Source organism: Zootoca vivipara, chromosome 12, assembly GCF_965207765.1.
Source record: "Zootoca vivipara chromosome 12, rZooViv2.hap1.1, whole genome shotgun sequence".
NCBI lineage: Eukaryota > Metazoa > Chordata > Lepidosauria > Squamata > Lacertidae > Zootoca > Zootoca vivipara.
Window position 1 is genome coordinate 40309185 of NC_142595.1, and position 27985 is coordinate 40337169.

At 49.4% G+C, this 27985-nt stretch overlaps 1 protein-coding gene across 1 annotated transcript; it reads left to right on the top strand.

Annotated features, from left to right (window-relative positions):
- The first annotated feature begins 44 nt into the window (after window positions 1–44).
- On the top strand, window positions 45–27941 carry LOC118095535 (uncharacterized). Its single transcript, XM_088654737.1, has 6 exons — window positions 45–195; window positions 2975–5145; window positions 13319–13391; window positions 14561–14629; window positions 19590–19706; window positions 21186–27941. Exons 2-6 carry the CDS (start codon window positions 3169–3171, stop codon window positions 24476–24478), a joined length of 5529 nt encoding a protein of 1842 aa, XP_088510863.1. The 5' UTR covers window positions 45–195; window positions 2975–3168; the 3' UTR covers window positions 24479–27941.
- Window positions 27942–27985: the final 44 nt, after the last annotated feature.

Consider the following 27985-nt stretch of genomic DNA (forward strand, 5'->3'; position numbering starts at 1 on the left):
TGTGGCTGCCAGCTTTCTCCCCAGCGAGGAATTTGGGGGAAGGTAATAAGAGATGGACTTCTTCCTGTTTCAAGCTCGATTTCGCCCCCTCCCCTTCCCACCTAGTGACACATAAGAGGTTTGGGGGCTCAGAGGGAAGATTCCTCAATACAACAAAGCGGAGCGAACTGCAGCCACGCTAAGGGGGCGCGTTGGGTGAGTCAGAGGCGCAAAAATAATTGCAGGGGGGAAAGACAGAGGGCAAAAGTTACGTATAAGGAGGGAAGCGGGGGCTGAATGCTTTGAAGAGCATGCTGCTGTTATGAGAAATCAGAGATCTGGTTCATTTCCTCTTAGAGGGTTCTCTCTTTTTTGTAATTACAATGGATTTCTGATTTCATCGTTCCTTTTCAATCCCGTCCTTTCCTTCATTCCTCATCTAATGTTTAAGGAGAGTGTCAACCCTACACGTTTTCTATAGAAAACACCCGCATTTCCCACAGGGAAAACATAATATGTGGACATCGTGTCTATTGTCCCCCCCCCCATCATCTTCCCCAAAAAGGCACACACGGGCAATTAAAGGTTTTGTGAGCACTTGTACATTTTGTCCATGTTTTCGCCGCTGCAAGAAGGGTCTTCTCCCATTCTGGATTCTGCATGCTGCAGGTTGCATTCTTTCTCTCAAAATTCCTTTCACCACATGTTGTTATAGGTTCAATTTAGGGCAGGCACCCCCAAACTTCGGCCCTCCAGATGTTTTGGACTACAATTCCCATCACCCCTGACCACTGGTCCTGTTAGCTAGGGATGATGGGACTTGTAGGCGAAAACATCTGGAGGGCCGCAGTTTGGGGGATGCCTGATTTAGGGTGTTCAAAGAGTGGGTTTCTTAAAAAAAATTAAATTTCCCTGCCCCCCTACCTCTGCCAATCTGTGAATGGCATGAATTCTTCAAATAATTCCAAATTCACGCTAGCAATTGTAGGATACAGAGGTTGAGCATCTATAGTGATGTGTGGTGTGATTATGGTTCTGTGTGCATGGAGGAGAACAATCTCTTTTCAATTAACCCTGTTTTCCATCTCCACGGAGAGCCAAAGTTCACTATGAGATTGCCTTTCTATATATGGTAGGAATATGCCATGCGGATCCATTGCCCTGTAATGAGTGACAGACGCAGTGAGATTAGGCAAGGAGGACATTGCAGTCCGGAAGCTGTTTTTGGTGAATTGTAACTTTTGCAGTTACTCTTCTCTCTTTGGCAATCACTCATAGCCGAGTAAGATTGTCTTCCATAAACACGGTTTGAACAATGAGTCCGTAAGTGACTGTGGAGGTCAATTCTGGATCCACATGTCCTTCCACAGTGGGGACATAGGTTTCTGGACGGGAGTTGATCACGGTGTTGATTTGCCAAGCATGCTTTCCTCTTAGCACATTTCTCCCTTGCGTCCTGAGTTCGAGTGTCTTCAAAATCCATGACACCTTGGGTAAAGGCTGTTCTCCAACTGGAGCGCTTGCAGGCCAGTGTTTCCCAGTTGTCAGTGTTTACACTACATTTTTTTTAGATTTGCCTTGAGACAGTCTTTAAACCTCTTTTGTTCACCACCAGCATTACACTTTCCATTTTTAAGTTCGGAATAGAGTACTGTAGTTGCTTTGGAAGACGGTCATCAGGCATCCGCACAACATGACAGCATCTTAAGGACCAGGTGAGGTTGATAACACCTCTGCTTCCCTGGCACCTCCTGCAATCTGCCACTGCAGCCAGAGATGTCAGCAGCCTTGTGAGGGAGTCCTGGCCTATGAGGAACTATTCTCTGATTGCTTCACCATCCATTTCCAGGTCAGGAGTTTCGACAAATTCAGCAGCAGAGTAGCACTAGAAACATTTGAGAGCGAGGGGACGCTTATATGTAGTATATGCAGTTCTTATGCTTCGTTTGAAGATGTATTTCAAGACGTATTTCAAACAAGTACGGTACTAAAATAAGAAATCAGCTATATAAGAAATGCTAAATCATAGAATCATAGAATTGGAAGGAACCCTGAGGGTCATCTAGTCCAACCCCCTGCAGTGCAGTAATCTTTTACCCAACATGGGGCTTGAACCCACAACCCTGAGATTCGCAGTCTCATGCTCTACCAACTGAGCTATCCCACCTTCTTTTTTAAGGCAATGTATGTGATGAAAGTAATTTGTTTCTGTTTATACCGTATTTCAGTCTCCTTTTTCAGGCTGCAGTGATGAGATGTTTGGGTCCACCCCCCTCCATAGGAAGTGAGCCCTAGACAACTGGAGCCACCACCAATGAAGCCCCGCCCCAGATTTGGGCCCACAGAGGAAAGCCCCTAAACTGTGCTTCTGACACAGGTCTTGAAAGATCAGAGGGTTTATAGGACTGGTGCTCCATAAGATAAGCAGAGAGATTTTAGAGCAGGGGTCAGCAAACCTTTTCAGCCACTGTCTCTCAGACCTTGTGGGGGGCCAGACTACATTTTAGGGGAGGGGAAATGAACGAATTCCTATGCCCAACAAATAACCCAGAGATGCATTTTAAATAAAAGGACACATTCTATTCATGTAAAAACACACTGATTCCCGAACCATCCGCAGACCGGATTTAGAAGGCGATTGGGCCGCATCCAGCCCCTGGGTCTTAGTTTGGGGACCCCTGTTTTAGAGAGAGATATCAGGGGGAATTTACTGTAGTTTGACCAACTGCAAAGGTCTATTAAATGCATATTTAATATTTCAGAGGTGGGGAACCTGTAGTGGCTGAGGTCAGTTGTTGTCCAGCAACACCTGGAAGGCCACAGGTTCCCCCATCCCTGATGTATATCTTTGTCTGAAAGAGCAAGTTTTCCTCTGGGTCACCTTGGTGCAGGAATTGAGCTGCTTGGTGCAGAATTTGCACACTAACCCTACTCATTTACCAAGGCAAGAATGTGAGCTTAGTTTGTTGATTCCTTTCATTCTCGTTGCCTGCAGACCATGCGCGAGGGATGTGCTCCTTCTTAATTGAAAGAAGAAAACGGCCACCCCGATTCCCGATTCCCGATTCCAAGAGCTCTTCAGTGGTACCTTGTGCCTGTCTTTCAGTGAGGAGGATCAATGCGATGAGGAACGTCATCCTAGAGTTGTGACTGCACACCATTCCCACCAACGTGGGCGTTTCAGTCAATATGTACGGGAGATGCTATGAGGGCAGATGCTGTGCTGAGAGCAAACAGCTTATCGAAGGTTTGGAAGGTGGTGGGGATACCAGATACCAAGCTGGGTTACAAAATGTACCCAAACAGGACGTCCGTAGCAGATGTCATGATGGCTTGGACGCTGAAGGAGAACAGAGAGCTCACCCAGAGTTGGACGTTGACGAGATCAAGAAAATAATCGAGTTGCACTCAAACACAGAGTGTAAGCAAACTTGTGGCAGCAACTGGAATGATCCTCCAGAAGCTGATGGGGATTTAGATGGGGAGAATGATGTACATGTCTATCTAGATGAGGAGGGTGCCCAAGATTTGTCTTCCGACGTGGACGGTGACATTAACCAAGACACAGGTGGAAGCCCTATTCAAGCTTTCCATACAGATGTGGAAGGAATCCGAAGTGTCTCTCCAGAGGTGGAGGAAGAAGCAGATGGAGATTCCATTGAGGACTTTGATTCTGATGTGGACAATGGAGAGGACCGTGTTCTCTGCTTGGATGTCAGCGATGGTGACCGAGACTTTGACATTAGCACCAGTCAACGGGACGTCAACTGCGAGTCGTCCCTTGCAGTCGCCTCGCTGGTTTCCCCTTCTGCACCTGACAAACCATACAGGTGCCCCGAATGCGGGAAATACTTCGGCACCAGCTCCATCTTAGGCCAGCACCGCCGCATCCACAGCGGAGAGAAGCCCTACAGGTGCGGCGCCTGCGGAAAATGCTTCACCCGGGGCTCGACCTTTCTCCAGCACCAGCGGACGCACACGGGCGAGAAGCCGTACAAGTGCCCCGATTGCGGCAGGTGCTTCGGCCGGAGCTCCAACCTCGTTCAGCACCAGCGGGTCCACACGGGGGAGAGGCCCTACAACTGTGGCACCTGCGGAAAGTCCTTTTCCCTCAGCTCCACCCTTATCCAGCACCAGATCATCCACACGGGAGAGAAACCGTATAAATGCTCCGATTGCGGCAAGTGCTTCAACCGTAACTCCAACTTGCTGAACCACCGGCGAGTGCACACCGGGGAGCGCCCCTTCGCCTGCCGCGTCTGTGGCAAGGCGTTTTCCGAGAGCAGCTCCCTCACCCAGCACCAGCGGACCCACACCGGGGAGCGCCCTTTCCGGTGCAAGGAATGCGGGAAGTGCTTTTCGCTCAGCTCCACTCTGATCCAGCACCACGTCACCCACACCGGGGAGAAGCCTTATGAGTGCCTGGACTGCGGCAAGTCCTTCGGCCTCAGCTCCACCCTGCTGCGCCACCAGCGGGTCCACACCGGAGAAAAGCCCTTCGAGTGCCAGGACTGCGGGAAGACCTTCGGCGTCAGTTCGCACTTCTTGCAGCACCGCAGAGTCCACACGGGCGAACGCCCCTTTCAGTGCCCGGATTGTGGGCGCGCCTTTAGCCAGAGGGCGCATTTGGCACTACATCAAAAGACCCACCAAAATGGGACGGCCCTGCAGCTTCACCACCCAACCCTCTACATCTGCAGCGACTGCGGGAAGAGCTTCCGGCAGAGCTCGCACTTGGCGCAACACCAGAGGGTCCACACCGGCGAGAGGCCATACCGATGCGAGGACTGTGGGCACGGCTTCTCCCAGAGTTCCAAGCTGCTGGAGCACCAGCGGGTCCACACCGGCGAGAGGCCGTACCCTTGCAAGGATTGCGGGCGCCGCTTTGGGCACAGCTCGGCACTTTTGCAACACCGGCGCATTCACACCGGGGAGAGGCCGTACAAATGCCCATGCTGCGAGAAGGCTTTCTGCCAGAGCTCGGCTCTCATGCAGCACCAGCGTATCCACACCGGGGAATTGCCGTACGCGTGCCAGGAATGCGGGAAGCGCTTCCGATACCTCCTGCAGTACACGCGGCACCAAAAGGCGCATTTCAGGGGAGGGGCCTCAGGTCTTGCAGGAGAAGCAGCTACATTAACAATGAAGAACAAGCTGGTACCTTCAGCAGGGGATGAGACTTGAACGCTGAATGGTTCTTCCACAGCGGAACATGGAGAGTGATTAATTTGGCACGAGGCTGAGGGGAATAGCAGAGGCTTATATGGCGAAGGGAATTCTGAGGAAATGGTGGCGGGCAAAAATGGTACTTAGGTGGGGATCGAATCCTGGGGCATCATAATATTGCTTTGGAGAATGGTGTGGCAGAGGGAGTGGGGCAGCTTTTTCATAAGTTGGGAGACCATTTTGAATCACAGAAGGTGTGAATACGGAAATTAGGGTCAGCAGAAAGCAGGCCCATGTAGTAGAGCAGGGGTCAGCAAACTTTTTCAGCAGGGGGCCGGTCCACTGTCCCTCAGACCTTGTGGGGGGCCGGACTATATTTTGAAAAAAGAAGAAGAGCGAATTCCTATGCCCCACAAATATCCCAGAGATGCATTTTAAATAAAAGGACACGTTCTACTCATGTAAAAACGGGCTGAGTCCTGGACCCTCCATGGGCCAGATTTAGAAGGCAATTGGGCCCCTGGGCCTTAGTTTGCCTACCCATGTAGTAGAGGAAAAGGAAAATCCTGTGTGAGGGACATTTTAAATGGGTGGAAAGTTGAAGACAAAAATATTCTCCTCATAACCTCTTGTATGTTTGTCCTCAGGGAACATCTTTTTTCCTCAGAAATGCTCCCTAATATTAACATGGGCGTACAAGAGGCAGAAGAGGACATGTTCCTCTGTGGAGACACTCTTCCCTCCAATAATCCTGTCAATTTTACTGTCACTGATTTCTTCATAGCCCTTCTAGAGCACTTGATCTATAAGTAGGACATGGCATCTCCAATTAATTCCTGTTCCAAAACCTCTGATTTATTTATTTTTAATTAACTTAGGGGGAAATTGCTGAGGAAAATGGAAGACTGCTGCAGTAGTTCGTGGCATTCAGAGCTAAATGTAAAAACACATAGGCCCCGCTGTCCAAATACTCATACGAAAATTCACTTATCCAAACATGAGGAATTTGTACCCAATCTCGCCATACACACTGCAGATTCAGGTAGCCAAACAGCCAGACCTGTGTGTAGAACTGTAAACAAATAAGTTGCCTTAAACAAGTCTTATTTTTTGTGTTTTGCTGGTCCGTGGTCGTTTTGCCAGAAACCATGGTGGCAGGGAAGGAAAAAAGGGGGGAGAAATCAGACAAATAAGAGCATTTTTTCCCTTCCTTATTTGCCTTTTGTAAGATTTCAGAGGGTTTTCATGTTTGTTTGTTTTTTGTTCTTTTGTAATTTTGAACTCTTAAGTTCCATGGTTGGGAACACATTAGAAATTTCCCCATAGGAATCAATGAAAATGGTTCCTGATTTCCTGAAAATGCATTGTATTCGGATAGTGGGACCCGTGTGTCCATCTTTAGAATGATTAATACATTATGTCTGATTTGGTTGACACACATATAATACTATTTTATACAGTTAGGAGAGAAGCAAGCGTACATTTTAAATTGTTCTAGTATTGTTGATTAATTTCCCTACGTTGAGTTCTACCAACGCAGAACCCAGAATACCGTAAACCCACTGAAATTAATGGACCTAATCATGCCCATTAATTTATCTGGGTCTACTCCGGGCATAACTAATAATTGGATACAACCCAACGGTTCCTGTCAAATTAAATTTAGTTGTTAAAGACAGCTTGATCCTGGGGAGATTTTGGTGGGCTTATTGATGTCATTTGGGCTTGGTGCAGCTAATTTCTGTATAGCAGTGGCTCCCTGTTGGTGGGCTGCAGACCCCAAGGGGGTCCACGAAACCCACCCAAGGAGTCCGTGGCCCCATTCACATCACAAAAACTACCATGGAAATATCAAAAATTTCAAAAGTAGGCAGTCCGTGGCTTTGCTAATTGTGAATCGGGCTGCATGGTTGATCTTAGCTATGGTCTCTTCTGAATAAATATGTACGCTATTCAGCTGCATGTCTCTCTGGAACTGAATGGAGCTTACCTCACATTCAAACCACACACTTTAAAATGCTCTGATGCCACTTTAAGCAGCCATGGCTTCCCCCAAAGAATGCTGGGAGCTGTAGTTTGTTAAGCGTCCTGAAAGTTGCTAGGATGCCGTCCGTTCCCCTCCTTTAACAATCAAGCCCTCTTCAAGGGATCTCTGGAAATTGTAGCTCTGTGAGGGGGTTCCCTAACAACTTTTGGCACCTGTAACAAACAGCAGCTCCCAGAATTCTTTGGGGGAAACCCACAACTGTTTAAAGCAGTCTTGTGGTTGTTTAGTCGTCTTAGTCGTGTTCGGCTCTCTGTGACCCCATGAACCAGAGCATGCCTTGGAAACTCTCACTTCTCAATTACAGTGCTGGAAATGTGTTGTGTGAATGCGGTCTGAGTAGACATGAATAGGATTGGCCTGCCTGCATGTTCAATGGGATGCATGAGCTACGTCACCCTTAATCCATAGCATTGATTTTAGTAGAATTTCCACTGCAATCCTCTTCAGAAGTAAATCCCATTGAGTTCAGTATCCTACACTCCCAGATAGGTGGGTAGCCCTTTTAACTGTATTTGGGCCAATAATGTACTGTGGACTCAGTGCATATATTTTAAGGACATATTGGTAATCACTCCAGTGATTTCTTTTGTTTGAAACGCTGGCATAAATGATTTGTGTGTTTTTTTAGTTGTAATTGGTGCTTGGCAGAGTTTCAACTACTGATCTTCAGCTTTCCAAAGGTAATTACATTTAATTGCTGCCTTCTAAACATTCTTCCACCCTTCACTTTTAGGTGGGAAAAATCCCAAGCACTAGTCTGAATTTTCCTCTTTAGTTATTTTATTCTCTGCCAAATAGTTGCTTTCTGGCAAGCAGATCTTCCACATGCCCTGCACCTGTTAAAACTACCCCTGTGCCCACCTCCTCTTGCCAAAGACATAAACGTAATTGTTTCTGGTTGGGAAGAAGGGCCTTTATTCTTCACTCTGCCCTTGAGGCGAGGACAAAAAGTTGTGAGGAAGCATTGTTCTTTACTTCCAGCTTTGACTGGAGGACATACACCAGGAGAATAGAATATAATAGATCTTTATTGTCATGGTCCCCTTGCAGGAACAACGGAATTTCTCAAAAATTCAGGAAAGGGAACCTCTGAGAGAATAGGCTCTTAAGAGAAAGGTAAGGTTGGAGTCATTCTTAACTCCTTCCCCAGGTCGGAGAAAGGCAATGAATCCTACTAGTTAGAGTGCAGGAGGCACGTTTGGAAACCAAAAAACTGTTGTGGGTTCCACAAAATGCCCATTTCACAGAAGAAAAACCGGCAATCCTCATAATGACACCCTCTCCAGACAAAAGGTAGAACACCTGCACACACCTGTAAACAAATAAAACACAAAAGCAGGCAACGTTTTGCAAAAACCCAACAACTTCCAACAAACCAAATCCCAAGGGGGGGGGGGAAATCATTGAGAACTGGGAGCGGCAGGGAGCTGGGAGCAGCCAGGGTGTTTTTTGAGAGTGCTGTGGTGCCCACAGGCACCATGTTGGGAATTGCAGAGTTAGCCTGATTCTCCTGTGTTTTGTCACTGGTTCCAGAACAGGGAACCGAGAGCCAACTGAGGGCAGCGCTGTGAGCCTGTCAATGCCTCACTTTCTCTCAAGAGAGGTAGAAATTAGCTTTTCAATACACTGGGTAAGGTAGCTGGGCAGCCCTTTCCAGAGGAAGACACCTCTCTTGTGAACAGCAGGAGAGCTGGAGCGGCTGAAACACGCCTTCACAGATTCTTGAGCAATCAAGCTGTTTTCAAGATGTCGATGCGAAAACCCTGAGAAGGAAGAGAATGGACTTCTGCTTCCTGTTCCCCAGGGAGCAGTCGATTAAGAATGTAGCATAACTGTGTTATCTCATTCACCAATTTGTGCCTCTTTCACTTGCTTGTAATAAAGACTTATGGGCACACCTGGGTGTACATTTCTTATTTACTGAACTTCAGGATTGCCGTCTCTCTGCACGGTTTGAGTCTTGGGGCTCTCCTAACCCATAAACTTTGGGTCTGTCCTCTACTGTGTTTCTCTGGAGTTACCTGCCCTCCCTCAGACAGGTATTTCCATGAATTCGTAATGGGTAGCCCTCCAGATTTTGTGGACTACAGCTCCCATCATCCCTGACCATTAGCCACACAGCTTGTGGCTGATGGGAGTTGGAGTTCAACATCTGGAGGGCACCATGCTGGCTAACCCTATATGAACATGCAAAAATGGTTTTTTTCGCAGGGGCCGATATGCCTTTCCTTTGCTTCATTGTTCTTAATTATATGCAATTAGATTTTAATAATCAGCCGAGATGTGTGCATGCACACCCTTCAGCTAGGATGCAGCTACAAAAGCAATACACATTTTAGTTACAAGAGGGTACTGTATCTGTGTTAGTCTTTATACCTTGAATTTTACAATGAATCTTCGTGGTATATGGACAACTATGCCTTAAATACAGAGCAAGACTGTGTGTAAATATTCCACTATCTGATTTGTCTGACTTGTATCCTGCAGTTCTAGCCTAGTATCCAACAAAGTGAGCAATTGTCTTATGCCCTTTCCGTAGAATGATTTATTATCTTATTCTTAATGGTGTAACCAGACTCTGTTTCAGACACGACGGTCTTGACCTCTGCTAGTTCTTTACATTCATCTATTTATTGGCCTGCTTTTCTACCTCTAAGGTGGTTTTAAAATAACATTAAAAACAATTATACTGTATATATGCTGAGCACAAGAAGCTGGCGTAAAAGACCTCCACTGAGGTCTTAAGCAAGTGAGTAGGATCGCATAGAAGGAGGTGGCGCTGTGGTCTAAACCACGGAGTCTCTTTGGCTTGCCGATCAGAAGGTTGGTGGTTTGAATCCCCACAAGTTGCTCTGTCCCAGCTCCTGCCAACCTAGCAGTTCGAAAGCACACCAGTGCAAGTAGATAAATAGGTACCGCTCTGGCAGGAAGGTAAACGGCGTTTCCATGCGTTTTGGTTTCTGTCACAGTGTTCTGTTGCACCAGAAGCGGTTTAGTCATGCCACATGACCCAGAAAGCTGTCTGTGGACAAACACCGGCTCCCTTGGCCTGAAAGCGAGATGAGCGCCGCACCCCATAGTCACCTTTGACTGGACGTAACCGTCCAGGAGTCCTTTACCTTTACCTATTTACCTTTTACTTGGTGCCAAACCATTTGTACTGTTAACAGCCATAACCAGCACTTGGAATTGAGCTGGGAAACTGCCTGGGAGCCACTGAAGGTGAGACAGTCATGTCACATGAAAAACAGGCCCAAACTAGCATTTTGCATGAGCAGAACTTCCAAAATGCTTTTAAAAGACATTTAGCATGTTGCAGTAATTCAGCCAGGCTATGGGCCAAAGCTATATATGCTTTCTCTGGGAAAGAAAGCTACTGGTTCCCCAGCCAAAGTTGTTTGAAAGCATCCCTGGCTGCTGTTGCCACCTGGCCATGCAACTGCGGGGGATTCCCCAGATTCCCCACTGTCACTGGAGGCTCAAGTGGCCTTGGTTTAGAGTGCCCTTTCCCAGGTTGGATTACTGAAATGTGCTCTATGTGGGGCTGCCCTTGAAGGTGACTCAGAAATGCCCATTGGTCCAAATAACAGTGGCCAGATCACCTGCTGGGTTTCCCAGGGAACCTCTGTTTTAAAACAGTTGTGTTGGTTGCCAGTTCGATTCTGGGCCGAATTCAAGTTGTTCCATACCCTCCAACATTTCTCCGATGAAAATAGGGATGTCCAATTCAATAGTAGTAGTAGTAGTAATAGTAATAATAATAAATTGAGAGCCAGTGTGGTGTAGTGGTTAAGAGCGGTAGACTCGTAATCTGGTGAACTGTGTTTGCGTCTCCGCTCCTCCACATGCAGCTGCTGGGTGACCTTGGGCTAGTCACACTTCTCTGAAGTCTCTCAGCCCCACTCACCTCACAGAGTGTTTGTTGTGGGGGAGGAAGGGAAAGGAGAATATTAGCCACTTTGAGACTCCTTCGGGTAGTGATAAAGCGGGATATCAAATCCAAACTCTTTTTCTTCAATAATAAATTATGCCCCACCTGACTCAGTTGCCTCAGCTACTCTGGGTGGCTGCCAACATATATAAAACATGAAGCGTTAAAAAACCCTCCCTATGCTGCCTTCAGATGGCTCGGGGGTTGGATAACTCCATACCCTCCAACATTTCTCTGATGAAGGGACGTCCTAATGAAAAGCCGGATATTCCAGGATCAAATCAGAAACTTGGACGGCATCTGTGAATCCGGGACTGTCCCCATATACCTAAAAGCCCACCTTCTTCCCTAAAACTCCCCATGGATGTTAAGATTAGCAGAGGGGGCCTCTTGGTGGTTCTGCCACCCTCAGAAGCTCAGGGTGGTGGGGGTGGGCCTGGAGAGGGCCTTCTCTGTGGCAGCCCCTAAGTTGTGGAACTGCCTCCCCACAGAGGTGCAGCCATCTGGCAACTTCTTTATACATTTTGGGGCGAAAGCTGAAGAGGCATCTCTTTACCCTGGCCTCTGATACATGAGGTATATATTTTCAGGACCCACCCTATGTTTTGTGGTTGCATTTTTAATGTTAAACCTTTACATTGTTGTTAATGTTGTGTTTTAAATTGTAACCCCCCCTCCAGGGGCCTGAGGACAAAGGGCGGGTAAGAAATTAAAATTATAATTATAATTAATAGCAGTAGTCTTAACAATCAGGGTAAACTAAACAGATGTAACAAGAATAAAGCAGTCAAATTAAAATATGATCAGAACACACAAGACCAACAATGATAGACTGGTGCCAATAACACCACCCAACGCCAGGAGGTTAATAATAAACATCTTAATAAATTTATTACTTATACATCGCCCATTTGGGTTGCCCCAGCCACCCTGGGCAGGCTTCCAACAGAATATAAAAACCAATGAAACACCAGACCAAAAGCTTCCCAAAATCTTGGGGGCAACTGCAATAAAGACCCTGCTTAGCGCACGTGACGTTTTCATTTTGCACATGGAACAGGATGTTCAAAGGAAATCTGTGGATTTTGTCTTTTGGTCTGGGGAATCCCGGCTGTCATCGCTTTCCTTAAATCAACCTGCCTGACTACAGTGAGTAAGCAAGGCTGCCTACCGGCTAATTAAACAATTAAACGCACTCAAGGAGTGTGTGTGTTGGTCTGATTGCTTGATTAAAAAATAATTTCTTCATTAGCCTGGGGAAACACCGTGCTAATTCCAAGAAGAACCACAAACTGCTTCCACACCCTTAGGAGTCTCTCTCTCTCTCTCTCTCTCTCTCTCTCTCTCTCTCTCTGGTGGTGGGCAGCTTTCAAACTCTTGCCCTCTCCCACAATACGGCTGCCACCTCCCACCCTCCCAAATTCCCCATGGCAGCCAGAAATTCAACAGGAGCAGCTTTCTCCAGCCAGATAGAAAAGGAGGACCATGAGTTAAATATCTCACCAGAGGAGGTATTAAAGCTTTGTAAACGAGTCCTTTGCATCTGTAAAAAGAAGAAAAAAATATGCACAACTCACAGACTTAGAATAGGATAACAAGAAGAACATACGTTCAAAGAAGATTGGTTAACATTTATTGAATATATGGGAAATAATTATGTATAGCTGAAATCGCTGGCAGCATTAAGGTAAATTCAACAGTGTAAATCAGTTTTGATGGATGCAATAATGGAATATTGAATGGTATAGTTTTTGTAAAATATGCAGGGATATATGATACGTAAAAGGAACCATGGAAAGAGAAGAAGGGAAGGCACTTATGTCTTAAAGAAAATGAGTATCTTAATTTGTATAACAGAAGACTTATTAAAATTTATATACAAAAAAGAGGAAGGGGGGTTGGGGAATCTTGGCTCCCGGTGCTTATTGCTCTGGACCGGTTTTATGCAGAGGACCGCCGAGCTGATCTGGTAATCCTGGTTCCCCAAATCCACTGCGCTCCTTGGAAATCGAATGCGCCCACGAGGGCGCAATGCGCCTTCCCGGAGCTGCAGCCAAGGGATTCCTCCCTGAGCCTGCTCCGTCCCAGAAAGCAAGCCAGGAGGCTCGGCCCCGGCCAACTGCCTCTTTAAATTGAAATGGTTAACCACCATAGAGAATACCTTCTCTTTCTCCTTTCCATTCCCTGCCTGCAAGCGGCGGAAGAAGGGGACCGTGCAGAGGAGGGAACTTCCTCTGACTCGCTCCCTCCCAGTCACCCTGAGCCCCGGTGGCTGGTGAGCGGGGACAGGGTTACTGCAGTGCACAGGGAGCTCGGGGCGGGGGGCTCCCCTGGCCTTATGGGGAGGGGGGGTCCCCGTGGGGGACAAGATCTCGCCAGAGCTGCAGATCTCTGAGGCAGCGGCAGCTGCAATGGTAAGTTGTAGGGTGTCTTGCAAGAGCTGGGAAATGGGTACATTTCTATTTTTTTTTTATTTTGCAAACAAAAGAGACGGGGGTTGGCGTTGGCGGTTGTGTGGACAGGCCAAATGCAGGATTTTTTTTTAATTTTTTTGCAAAGGATCAAAACATAAGTCATTATTTAGTGTTGGAGAGCGCTGGCACAGGGAGATCGGCAGCCTTGTACTTCAGATCACTTCGATCTCCTTGTCGTAGCCTGGGGAAGGGAGTTAGCGACGCGATCCTAGCCCTTAGGTTCCAGCGCCGTTTACTCCAAAGTATCCGTGCATAGGATTGCAGCCTGAGAGCGGGATTTTCGTATTTGCTCGGCAAGGCACATTTAGTTGATGAAAAAGCGTTCCAGATCTGCGTTGTTGATTCTAACAATGAGAACAAGGGGAAGTGCCATTTATTCTGCATTAAGCTTTGTGAAATATAGCGGGTGAGGATGAGCGTTTGTGTGTGTGTGTGTGTGTCTTCTGAAGCAGTTGTGGACAGAGAACCACAGTGTGGGGTGCTAACACCTTGTCTCATGCCAAAAGAAGGGACACAACCCTTTTTGCTCCTTAGCTGTGAATCATCATCTATTAACCCCCTAACTCTGTATAGTCCACTGATCCTTCTTGTACAATTCTTCTGTTGCTTTCCCCAAGTAATAATAATGATAGTTTTGTTTATTTATACCCTCTCATTTCCCCTGGCAGGGACTCTGCGTAGGCTACAGATAAAATAAGAACAGCTAAAAAATACAGAAAAAAATCATGAAAAACAATAAACATTAGTATAATTAAAACTCTCTTTCTCTCTAAGATATATTAAAAGCATACAGACAGTTGCAACAAAAAACAGCACGGCACCGGCTCCCTTATTAAAAGCAGTTGGTTCCCAAACACTTGTTGGAGCAAGAAAGTCTTCACCTGCTGGCAGAAGGACAAGGAGGAAGCCAGTCTAACTTCTCTAGGAAGGGAGTTCCAAAGTCTGGGAGCAGCCACTGAGAAGGCCCTGCTGCCTGTGAGTGTGATGGAACCGAGAGATGGATCTCCCTTGAAGAGCTCAGAACTCGGGCAGGTTTGTGTGGATAGTAGTTTTCATTAGCAAGTTTTGCATTAACATAAGATCAGCAGTAAAACTCAATGACCAATGCATTTCAGAGTATATACAGGGATAGCCCATGGAGTCAGCCAGAATTAGTTCAACAATGTCCAGAGGGTCACAGGTTCCTTGTTTTTTTATTTAAAAAAACCTGAAAGGGAGCTCTTTGGATATTTGTGAAGCCCATTGCACAACTCTTTAGCTGAGATAAACCTGTGCAGCACAATCCTAAACTTCGTTTACGCAGAAGGAAGTGCCACCGTGTCCAATGGGACTTATTCCTGAGTAAGGAGCAACACTATGGAAAGATCTGCCAGGATGAGCGGTTAAGATGCAGCTGGTCTCCGGCTCAGCCAGCTGCCCACTGCTCAGTGGCAAAAAGCGAGTGTTTTGCATGCAGGCTTGGTCCCAGGCTCGATTGCTGGCATTGCCAGTTGCAAAAGATCTTGTGTGTGGGGATGAGGAATCTAGCAGGGCTGGGCAAGACCTTGGCTTGGGGCCCTGCAGAACTGCCTGGGCCAGAATAAACAATGCACCTCACTCGTGCTAATGAACTAAGAGCAGGCATCCCCAAACTGCGGCCCTCCAGATGTTTTGGCCTACAACTCCCATGATCCCTAGCTAACAGGACCAGTGGTCGGTGAAGATGGGAATTGTAGTCCAAAACACCTGGAGGGCCGAAGTTTGGGGATGCCTGACTAAGAGCCTGACTGAAAAAGAATTGCATCTCTGTGAGGGGGGATAGGGGTCCCCTATCAATTCTCAGCACCCTTACCTTAATAAATGACAGTTCCCAGGATTCGGGGTGTGGGCTGTTTAAAGTCGTGTAAAGGTAAAGGGGCCCCAGACCATTAGGTCCAGTCGTGACCGACTCTGGGGTTGCGGCGCTCATCTCACGTTATTAGCCGAGGGAGCCGGCGTACAGCTTCCAGGTCATGTGGCCAGCATGACAAAGCCGCTTCTGGCGAATCAGAGCAGCCAGTATATGGACACGCAATTTACCTTTCCGCTGAAGCGGTACTTGCACTTTGACGTGCTTTCGAACTGCTAGGTTGGCAGGAGCTGGGACTGAACAACCTCCCGTCGCGGGGATTCGAACTGCCGACCTTCTGATTGGCAAGCCCTAGGCTCTGTGGTTTAACCCACAGCGCCACCTGCGTCCCTTTAAAGTGGTAGAGCAGTGCTTTAAATGTTCTGTGTGGATGTGGCCTTCACCTTCAGTGCTAAAGTGTCTGTCTGTACGCACTTCACACTTGCAACCCGTTTGGAATCTGCCCACTTCCCTGAGTTAAATTGATCATTATTATTTTTCTCTTTTCCCCACTTCCCCCCATTTGCAAATTGTGGCAAGTCCCCATCACGAGGGCAGCGTAAATTAAGGCACTAAGGAACCGGGGAGTGAGGATTTTGTATCTGGACTTGGCCCTCTCTCAAGTGGGCGTTTGTTGGCAGTTCCCAGCTGCCAAGGCTGAGTTTTGTAGTAGCTTCTAGAGACAAAGGCAGAAGCAGGACCTGTCCCTCGCAGGCATGTCTTTGCTAAGGTGGTAGAGCAGTTTGGGTCCTTTGTGGCTTCCCTGTTTTGCACAGACCCTCTGCTGTGCTGGGTCCCTTTGCTTGTCGGCGTCTTTGTGATAAGGGCTTGAAACTGGGGCATCAAATCTCATAGAAATTGTCCCAAGTAAAAACATCAATGTCTGCTTGACTGTGCCGTTGTTCCTGGGTTAGCCTGATGGGGCGAAGAATCACAGGAGCATTAGGTTAGCTGCTCGCTTTACATTCTGGATATCTATATCTATATCTATATTTATCAATATAAAAACAAGCTTTTTGCATTCTGCTGTGCTATAGTGGAACCAACAGGAGGTGTGAATGCTATGTTGTGTGCATTGCTGTTTGGTATATTTTTGAACCACCCTGAGCGAGCCGTTGCCACAGCTGTCACTGCCCCCCCACTCGCTTTTTGGTTAGCAACTGGAGAGCCAGGAATCGCTTGGACCTAGGAATGTTCAGTCTATGGTCCCCCCTCTATGGGCTGGGCTGGCAGAGAACAGGATGCTGGGGAGTGGGTATCACCTATGGAGCTAACGTTCCCCAGTCTCTTTCTTTTTGGGCGGTGCATGTAACTTTTTGTTTTTAAAGATGTGCCTGTAGATGCCAAAATCATGCCACTAGTTATGCTGACAACATGTGACCTGCAGGATCAGTCTTGAGAGAATTTCAGGTGGGAATGTGCAATTACATCCTGCTTATGGGGAGAGTGCAATTACGTCTTGCTTATGGGGAGTGAAATTACCGTATTTTTCCGCTCCATAGGATGCACCTGACCATAGGACGCACCTAGTTTTTTAGAGGAGGAAAACAAGAAAAAAAAATTGCTTTCTTGAATTGTTCTAGGCATAGCAGCCAACTCCTAGAGGCCTAGGTTCCTTTGCCGCCGCCGCTCCCCATTAAATATTTGAGGAAGCTTCTTTTGCAAAGGGGGAAAGCTCCATTTTTTGAGGATCAACTCACAGTTGTGCATCTTTTTTGCAAAGGGGGAAAGCTCCATTTTTGAGGATCAGCTCAAAGTTGTTGAGCTTACCTTGCAAAGGGAAAAAAATCCTGTTTTTATGGGGTTCAACTCACACTTCTGCAGCTTCTCTAGGAAAGGAAAGGGACCCATGTCTACAGTTTCCAGACAGATAATCTAATCAGCCAGTCACATGTCGCTGGGGAAACAAACAGCCTCCCTCTGCAGACAACTATTGAGGCCTGGGCGGGCCAGGAAGGGAGCTAGCTCCCTTATCTCCCTCCCCAATCTCTTGCAATCAGCTGCTGAGTGGGTTCCTTTCAAGACTCTCTTTCCCTCTTGTTAGCCTTTAGCTCTTTCTTAAAATAATAATAAAAAAGCATGATGTGCCTTTCACCCCTGGGCAATTCGGCTCCAGGGACCATGCATTCGCTCCATAAGACGCACAGATATCTCCTCTTACTTTTTAGGAGGAAAAAAAGTGTGTCTTATGGAGCGAAAAATACGGTATGTCCTTGAGGAGAGAGCACTGCTGGATCAAGCCAATGTCCCATGTTAGTCCAGCGTCCCGTTCTCACACTGGCCAAACAGATGCCTGTGGGAAACCCAAACACAAGAGCCCTCTTCCCTCCTGTGGTATTCAGAAGCATTGTTGCCTCTTACCATGGAGGCAGGGCATAGCTCATCACGGCTACCCAGCCCTTAATAACCTTCTCGGTGAATTTGTCTAATCTTCTTTAAAAGCCACTTCAAGTTAATAATAATAATAATAATAATTTATTATTTATACCCCGCTCATCTGGCCGGGTTCCCCCAGCTACTCTGGGCGGCTTCCAAAAAAACAAATTCTAAAATACAGAAATCCATCAAACATTAAAAGCTTCCCTAAACAGGGCTGCCTTGAGATGCCTTCTAAAGGTCTGGTAATTGTTCTCTTTGACCTCTAGTGGGAGGGCATTCCACAGGGTGGGTGCCACTACCGAGAAGGCCCTCTGCCTGGTTCCCTGTAACTTGGCTTCTCGTAATGAGGGAACCGCCAGAAGGCCCTCGGAGCTGGACCTCAGTGTCCGGGCAGAACGATGGGGGTGGAGACGCTCCTTCAGGTATACCGGACCGAGGCCGTTTAGGGCTTTAAAGGTCAACACCAACACTTTGAATTGTGCTCGGAAACGTACTGGGAGCCAATGTAGGTCTTTTAGGACCGGTGTTATGTGATCTCGGCGGCCGCTCCCAGTCACCAGTCTAGCTGCCGCATTCTGGATTAGTTGTAGTTTCCGGGTCACCTTCAAAGGTAGCCCCACGTAGAGCGCATTGCAGTAGTCCAAGCGAGAGATAACTAGAGCATGCACCACTCTGGAGAGACAGTCACTGGGCAGGTAAGGACTCAGCCTGCGTACCAGATGGAGCTGATAAACAGCTGCCCTGGACACGGAGTTGACCTGTGCCTCCATGGACAGCTGTGAGTCCAAAATGACTCCCAGGCTGCGCACCTGGTCTTTCAGGGGCACAGTTACCCCATTCAGGACCAGGGAGTCCTCCACACCCGCCCGCCTCCTGTCCCCCACAAACAGTACTTCTGTCTTGTCAGGATTCAATCTCAATCTGTTAGCCGCCATCCATCCTCCAACCGCCTCCAAGCACTCACACAGGACCTTCACCGCCTTCACTGGTTCTGATTTAAAAGAGAGGTAGAGCTGGGTATCATCAGCATACTGATGGACACCCAGCCCAAACCCCCTGATGATCTCTCCCAGCGGCTGCATATAGATGTTAAAAAGCATGGGGGAGAGGACAGAACCCTGAGGCACCCCACAAGTGAGCGCCCAGGGGTCTGAACTCTCATCCCCCACCACCACTTTCTGAACACGGCCCAGGAGGAAGGAGCGGAACCACTGCATGACAGTGACCCCAGCTCCCAAGCCCTCTAGACGGTCCAGAAGGATGTTATGGTCGATGGTGTCAAAAGCCGCTGAGAGATCCAGCAGAACAAGGAAACAGCTCTTACCTTTGTCCCTAGCCCGCCGGAGATCATCGACCAGTGCGACCAAGGCAGTTTCAGTCCCATGATGAGGCCTGAATCCTGACTGGAAGGGATCCAAATGGTCCGCTTCTTCCAGGCGTGCCTGGAGTTGTTCCGCAACTCCATCAATGTTGGCCATCAATGCTTCCTGCAGGAGCGAATTCCAAACACTCTTGTTTGCTTGCAGCTCTCTGTGATCAGGGGAGGATTGGTACCAAGGAGCGAGCTGCCTTTCACTGGTATTGATCTCCTATTAAGTAGAGGAACCGCAGGTTTCCCCAGCACACGGCCTGAAAGCGACTGATATGGCTTAGTGCTGTTGACCCTGATAGAAAGGAGATTTTTCAACATCTCAGGTAAGGCACATGGACTTAGCCTGTTGTTGTTTTTTACTCTTGCTTCTGCAGGTCCCCTAGAAAATGCTCCTGCTGCAGCATCCCACATGGATGGAACAAAGAAGGCAAGCGATCCTGATGGACCTGGAACTTCGGAGGAAGGAGAGACCCTGAGAATCACCCATGCAGGTGGGAAAGATAAAACCGGAATGACTTGTCTTGAAACGAGGGGATATAAGGTCCATACCACCATCCTTCTCACGCCATTCATCTGGGATTGGAGGGCTCAAGACCCACATCTCTCTCCCATTCATATCCATTGCAACACATATTTCCCCCTCTCCTTCCAAAGGTTTAGATTTCCCCCACCATACCCCCCTTTTCTTCCCCCAGGTTGTTTCTTTAATTCTAGGATTTCACTCTTGTGAAATCTTCCCTTTCCTCAGAAGTCGACCAATTGTGACTTCCTGCAACTCCCACTTCCATCAGGCTCTCTAACCTCACTTATGGATCAAGGGTGGGGAGCCTGTAGCCCTCCAGATTTTGTTGGACTCCAAATGTCATCAGCCCCGGCCAGCAGGGCCAGTGGTCAGGGATGACAAGGGTTGTAGAATTTGCATTCATTTAAGAGCAACAACATTTAGATACCGCTCATAATTCAAGGACGTTTCAAGTCCTTTCCCAGCAAAAGACATATTAATTAAAGGCAACGTATTAAATGGCGATGAATGACTTGATGAATAAAACAGCAACCTCCATCATTAACTCAAGTGCATGAAGCACTAACGGGATCCAAAAGCCCAGCCGGTTGGTGTGTTTGTGTGTGTCTAGGAAGCTGCATGGGGGCAGCCAGTCTGCGTGGGAGGTATTAATTAGCATGCAACAAGGAGAAGATAAAACAAAAGCTTCCCGATTTAATACTTGTCTGGTCTGGGGAGGAAAATACCCTTCCTAGCTTCCAAATGGGTGATTAGTTAAATGCTCGAGCTGATGCAGTCCATGGGGTCTCCCCAAAACAGAACGGTACTGGGGAACAAGCTCAGTTCCAGGGTGGCTAGAAACGGGATAGATGGGCTTGTAGGGACGCAGGTGGCACTGTGGTCTAAACCACTGAGCCTCTTGGGCTTACCGATCAGAAGGTTGGCGGTTCAAATCCCCACGACAGAGTGAGCTCCCATCGCTCTGTCCCAGCTCCTGCCAACCCAGCAGTTCGAAAGCACGCCAGTGCAAGTAGATAAATAGGTACCGCTGCAGCAGGAACGTAAATGGCATTTCTGTGCGCTCTGGTTTCTGCCACGGTGTTCCGTTGCGCCAGAAGTGGTTTAGTCATGCTGGCCACATGACCCGGAAAGCTGCCTGTGGACAAACGCCGGCCCCCTCGGCCTGAAAGCTAGATGAGCGCCGCAACCTCATAGTCGCCTTTGACTGGACTTAACCGCCCAGGGGTCCTTTACCTTTTTTACCTTTATCTTTAGATGGGACTGTACTCTGAGGCTGCTTTGTATGTTGAAGGGAATCCTGTGTGGATGGAGGGAGCATTGCTTTTGTTGGATGGCGTCCCAAACCTTAGCACAGCTGAGCCCTGGCAGATTAAAGTTTCTGCCTGCTTCAGGTTATTTGAGGCCTCCCTGTTTCTGATTCCTTCTCCCTTCTTTGCCTCTTTGCCAGGTGATGCTGAGAAGATGGAGCCCTTGAAGGAAGTGGAAGCGGAGGAGGAGGAGGAGGAGGAAGAAGAAGAGGGCATCTTATGTATGGAGCCCGGAGGTCGCGTCGGGGATGACGATTCGCCGACTGCGGCCCCTCCGCAACGTGGGAAGGGGGAGCGCCCGTACCCCTGCGGCGAGTGCGGGAAGGCGTTCAGCCAGTGGTCGAAGCTGGTGCGCCACCGCCGCATCCACACAGGCGAGCGCCCCAACACGTGCACCGACTGCGGAAAGTCCTTCACCCAGAGCTCCCACCTGGTGCAGCACCGGCGGACGCACACGGGCGAGAAGCCCTACGTCTGCGGCGACTGCGGCAAGGCCTTTTCCTGGAGCTCCAACCTGGCCCAGCACCAGCGCACCCACACCGGGGAGAAGCCCTACGTGTGCCGGGAGTGTGGCAAGGCCTTCTCCCAGAGCACCAACCTCATCAAACACCAGCGCAGCCACACGGGGGAGAAGCCCTACCGCTGCCCGGAGTGCCCGAAAAGCTTCTACCGCTCCTCGGACCTCATCCAGCACCAGATCACGCACACGGGCGAACGCCCCTTCAAATGCGACGAGTGTGGCAAGGGCTTCACCCAGAGTGCCAACCTGGTCAAGCACCGCAAGATCCACGCCGGGGAGAAGCCCTTCCGCTGCAACGACTGCGGCAAGACTTTCATCCAGAGCTCCGAGCTCATCCAGCACCAGCGGACGCACTCGGGCGAGAAGCCTTACCAGTGCCAGGAGTGCGGCAAGCGCTTCGGGCACGGCGCCACCCTGGTCAAGCACCAGCGCCTGCACATGGGGGTGGAGCCATACCGCTGTGCGGACTGCGGTAAGACCTTTGGGCTCAGCTCGGCGCTGGAGCGGCACCGGCGCTGCCACAGCGAGAGCCGCCCCTACGCCTGCGGGGAGTGCGGGCAGAGCTTCTCGCTGGCTTCCAACCTCACACTGCACTCGCGCATCCACCGGGGCGAGAAGCCCTACCGCTGCGCCGACTGCGGCAAGTGCTTCGGCATGAGCTCCACCCTCATCCGCCACCAGCGCATCCACACGGGCGAGAAGCCCTACGCCTGCCCCGACTGCGGCAAGGCCTTCGTCCGCAGCTCCCACCTTACGCAGCACCGGCGGACGCACACGGGCGAGCGGCCCTACCACTGCGAGGAGTGCGGGCGGCGCTTCTCCCAGAGCTCCAACCTCATCACCCACCAGCGCATCCACATGGAGGAGCGGCCCCACGTCTGCCACGGCTGCGGGCGGCGTTTCGCCCAGGAGGAGGAGCTGCAGCGCCACCAGCAGCAACAGGACGGGAAATGCAGCGGCAATGGAGGTGCCAGAGAGCCAGAGGGCCTGGGGGAAACCTGTGGGGAAAGGCATGCGCCGGCATCGCACCCGGAGAGTGGCACCACTTGCGCCATGTGCGGGCCGGAGTGCAAAGATGCAGCCGGACTTGTGCAGCTCCAGAAAGGCCACGTTTCCCTCGTCTGCAACGTATGTGGGGAGAGCTACCAAGATGGCGCCAAGTTAGCTCAGCACCAGGAGAGCCACACGTCTTACATCTGTACCGAATGTGGGAGGAGCTTTGGGGACTCCGGAGCCTTAGCCTCCCATCAGGAGAACCATGAATCTTGGATATGTGGCGTCTGCGGGCAGAACTGCAAGGACCGCTTGGCTCTGGTGCAGCACCAAGAAGCACACTCGCTGTACATCTGTGGGGCATGTGGAGAGAGCTTTGTCGACAGCCAGGCACTTGAGGAGCACAAGGAGAGCGGGAGGTGCAAGGAGGACCCCGAGCTCCTGTTTGGCCCGGGATCCGCGAAGATGCTGGCGCGTGTGGATTCCAGGGAGAGCTTTGCTGTCGGGAAGTCTCTCGTGCCGCGTCAGGAGGGGGAAGCGTCGTGGGGCTGTCTGGAGCGTGAGGAAGGCTGCAAGGACAGTTTGGCCCTGTGGAACCACCAGCAGAGCCACCGGCGGAGGCCTCAGGCCTGCTCCAAGTGTGGACAGGCCTTTGCCGATGGCGCAGCCCTCTCTCGCCATCGAATGACCCATATGGAAGAGGATTTGTACAAATGTCCCCAGTGCGAGCAGAGCTTTGAGGGCCTTTTGGCCCTCACTCGGCACCAGGGGGAACACGTCTGCGAGAAGTGTGTGGAGTGTGGCCAGGCCTGTGAGGACTGTGAAGGCCGCTTGCTCCACCAGAAGAGCTTGGGGGACGAAACGCACGGATGTCTTGAATCCAGAGAACCTCCTCGGGCCGACCCAGATCTTGTAACACAACTGAGCGATCCCATGGAGGAGCCTGCCGACACAGGTTTTACCACGGCTCAGAAAATATTCTCTGGTGACCAGCCCTCCAACGAAAAAGTGGTGCCCAGCCCCCACGAGAGTGCCCCACTGGACGAACAGCCCTTTAGCGACCCCTTGAGGCCTACTTTGCACCAGAGAATCCACCCGAAAGCCCAGACTCTGGACGGTTCCACACCTGAGAGCACCCCTGAACATGAGGAGGCGTCTTCGGGTGGGCTGGGCCTCCAAGACAGCTCAGCTCTCGCCTCACAAACCCCACCCGAAGAAGGGCCTGGTCTGGGCACCCTGGGTGACAGCTCGCTTAAAGACAGCTTGGCTGCCGCTCCGCCGCAGAAGAGAGCTTCTCCTGCCGACAGACCTCCTCCGGTCTCCACCGAAATGGCTGCCCTCATCCGCCGCCCGAGCACCAAGCCCTACAAGTGCCACGACTGCGAGCAGAGCTTTGTGGACGCCGGCGGCTTGTCGTGCCACCAGGCCGGCCACATGAAGGGGCAGCTGCTGAAGTGTCCCGAGTGCGGGAAGGGCTTCCCGGAGAGGTTGGCTCTGATCCGGCACCAGATGGAACACACGGTACAGAAAGCCAGGGCCGTGCGGCAGACACTGCCGCCGAGAAACCATCGCGGCAAGGGGAGGGACCCCGGGAGCCCCCTGGAATTTGGGGAGAGCTTCACGGAGATCTCGGCTGTCCTTTTGCAGAGGGGAAACCACGTCTCCGAAAGGGGTGCATCGCTGCGGCCGAAGGATCGTGGTGGGGACGGGAAGCAGAGTTTAGGCGACCCTTTGCAGACCACGGAGCCCTACTTCCACCTTGATTTGGGGAAAGCCTCGGGTGCTGGGGGAGTGCTGGGCCAGCGCCATGGGCAGCAGGAGAAGGGCAGGTACTTTGGGCACTCTGAGCCTGGGAAGATCTCCCGGAACAGCTCAATATTGCTGCAGCACCTCCAGAACCACACGGCAGAGCAGCCCTGAAGCCCTGGGGGGTTGTCTCGGTGGGATTTGGCCAGCGCGAGGCAGGTGTCACCTGCTGCGATGCTCTGTCTTCTATCACGCTCCCCACCCCCTGTTCGATCATCAAAGCTAAGAGTGAGGTGTACATATGGATAAACTAGGGGCAACTCGGTCTGCCCAGGGTTGGAGACATGCCCTCAATGGAAAGAAGATACTACAGACATTATTATTATTATTAGGGTGGGGGTCTGTGCAGATGCGCAGAATCGAAACGGGAGGTGCTGCTGCAGCAAACAATGCAAGCTGGGGAAACCCTCAAGGTTCTTTACCAGCAAAATACACAGTGGCTCTTCCTTTTCAGGTAGTTTTCCCTTCGTTCCTCCCTGCTTTTCCCTCTGAGTCTGATGAGCTGAAGTCTCTTTGAAGGGGGTAGCTAAGCTTGAGGTCCTCTGGATGTTGCTGGACTACAGCTCCCATCATTCCTGACCACTGGCCATGCCTGCTGATGGGGCTGATGGGAATTAAAGTCCTAGCAACGCCTTGATCGCTTCGGCTTAGCCCCCACCCCTCTTTAAAACATGGAATTAGGCAGGAGCTTGCGGCAGGTGGCCTTGTACAAAAAGTGGAAGGGTTTCTCCGTGTGTGTATTTCTGTATCTGGTGGGAGGGCTAGTTTCCAAAGTCCATCTTTCTCCCCCTGCATTTTTTTGGTATTTCCTATAAGAGCTATTCCAGTGCAGACAGATTTTGTGAAATAAGGTGAGATAGGAGGTTTTTTGTTTTTAAAATCACCTGAAAATACAACATACCGGAATGGCTCATTGGGGTACGGTCTGTATCTCCTGCTTGCCACATGTGCTTGCTCCTGCTTGATTCTCTGTTCTGACCACTTTTAGGATGCTGAGGGTGGTTTTAGGACTTTGAATGTGAATTTTGCTTCCTCCTTCCATGACATGCTTGCTTCCCAGAGAAAATATTTCATTGGCAGTCTGTCTCCTCCCGCCCACCAGCTTTTCTGCAGCCTCACATTTCCACTGTTCCATCCTGTCTGCTTTCAGGTGAAAACACTGATGATCAGAAATGGGTTCCTGTGTACGTGTGTGAATAAATAGGATCTCCGTGGCACATCTTAAGTGAAGCAGGTTTTTCCATATTTCTGCACCCTTCAGTGTATCTCTGACTTCTACTGGTTGTATTTCTTTCTCTGTGGGGAGAGGGGGTTCCTGGTTAGATTTAAAAACAAAAATTACTCCCCATCCCTCTACAGTTTAGGTTTGCTTAGTCATTCAGTGCCAACGTCTACCTCACCAATCCAAGTTGGACCACGTCGAGGTCTTTGCCCATAGAAAGTGCTGTAGAGTTGATAATGTAATAATCCTCAAAGACAAACACAATCTGTGGAACTCCCTGACACAGGAAATATATGGCAGCAGATTCTTAACTTGCCCCATCTAGACGAAAACACATTTTCTGAACCTCTGAATGCTGTTCATAGCTATGAATCCTTTTCTTACCTGTTTGCAATCATATACAGTGGAACCTCGGTTTATGAACACCTCAGTTTACGAATTTTCAGTTTACGAACGCCGCGGACCCATCTGGAACGGATTAATTCACTTTCCATTACTTTCAGTGGGAAAGTTCGCTTCAGTTTATGAACGCTTCAGTTTATGAACAGACTTCCGGAACCAATTACACTCATGCTTTGGGTTAAGTACGCTTCAGGTTGAGTACTCTGCGGACCTGTCTGGAACGGATTAATCCACTTTCCATTACTTTCAATGGGAAAGTTCGCTTCAGTTTATGAACGCTTCAGTTTATGAACAGACTTTCGGAACCAATTGTGTTCATAAACCGAAGTACCACTGTAATAATAATAATAATAATAATAATTAAATAAATAAATAAATAATTTATTATTTATACCCCGCCCATCTGGCTGGATTTCTAGACTTCCTTTACCCGGGAGCAGGGTCCATTTAATTCAGTGGGGCTCACTTCTGAGTGGGAAAGTGCTGTTAGATTTTTCCTAATACATTTCAAGCAAGCAAGCAAACAGATCTCCCTTATCCTGGCACAGCTTTGATTTTAAACTTCTTCCCCAGTGCTGGCATCTACCTCACCAATTCAAGTGAGCTAAGGCGCGATCCTTGACAAAGCAGAAAAAAATGGCTTCTTGTGTCAGGTGGAACTCCTGGCCACATGATATCCATAGTAAGATGGAGAGCATAGTAGCATGGACGACAAGACCAGCCATGGCATGGGTAGATTCCAGCACAGTGTACAAGACCCACCTTGGAAAATGTAGTAGAGCAAGGGTGGGGAAGCTTTGGTTATCTGAATGTTGTTGGGACTACGACTCCCATGGACTATTAGCCATTCATACTGGGGCTGATGGGAGACATAGTTCAGCCAGAGGTTCCCCACCGCTGCTACATAGAACTAGCCAGTTTACACATGCTGCCTCTTGGCATTGAGACTGAAGCTCCTCTAAACCACCCACAGCAATAGTTCACAGTGTTGTCCTCCTCCTTCAACCCACAGTGCACTTGAGCTGAACCTACGCAGGCTCCTGGCCTGTTCACTCTACGGTTAAATGGGGCTACTCTAGATAAGCAGGGGAGCAATACTGATGCAACCTTTGCTGCATTGTTCTTGCTATTTTCTGAACTTCCAATGAAGACGGGCACCCTCTGAATCGTCGTTTGTACGTGTGGGTTGCTTGTTGTGGTAGCACTGCGGAGATCCCCTGCAACGGGCCTGCCACGATTGTACAGGCAGGCTTAGTAGATGCCTAAGGCATCTCTGAAGCAGCATGCAAACCTTGGTTTCTCGTGCAGAGCCCAGACGCAGAACAGAAGACTCTGTGTCCCAGAATCCTTTGTGGCACGGAGAATGAGGCTGGTCAAATGAACCTTCAGCCTGCCCCTGGCTTGGTTGAGAGACCACTGGAAGCTTTCTGCATCTCCTGAGCGGGATATAATTGAGTGTTAATTCAATCAATACTTACCCTTGTGTCTCCCTCCTCCCTTTCCTTCGGCCTCATCATCTTCCTTTCCTCCCCAGCCTGATTTGCTGGGGCTGTCCTCTTTGTTTCCAACAGCGCAATCCTAGGCCTGTCTACTCAGAAGTAAGCCCTGCTTTGTTCAGTGGGGGGGGGGGGTTGCTCCTAAGTAAGTGTGCGCTGGATTGTAGCCTTAAGCACTCATCTTTTGTAACTCAGGGCAAACATCTCATCTTCCCGTCCCCCACTGAAAATGTCTCCTGTAGCATCCAAATGATAACTGTAGGAATCTCTCCATATATTTATGTCTGCGACTGTTAGTTTCGAAGGGGTTGTGGTAGCAAAGATTCCTTACCTCTTCCCTGTCCAAGGATGGTTCCCCGCCCTTGATGGATTCAATTCTGTGGTTTGTCACTGAATTTTCTCTGTAATTCTAGGAATGTATCAACCCTGAGACTAATACAAACTCAAGATTGGTTTATTCAGATTGTTTTGTGTTGGCGTCATTATTATTTCCTCCGGTTT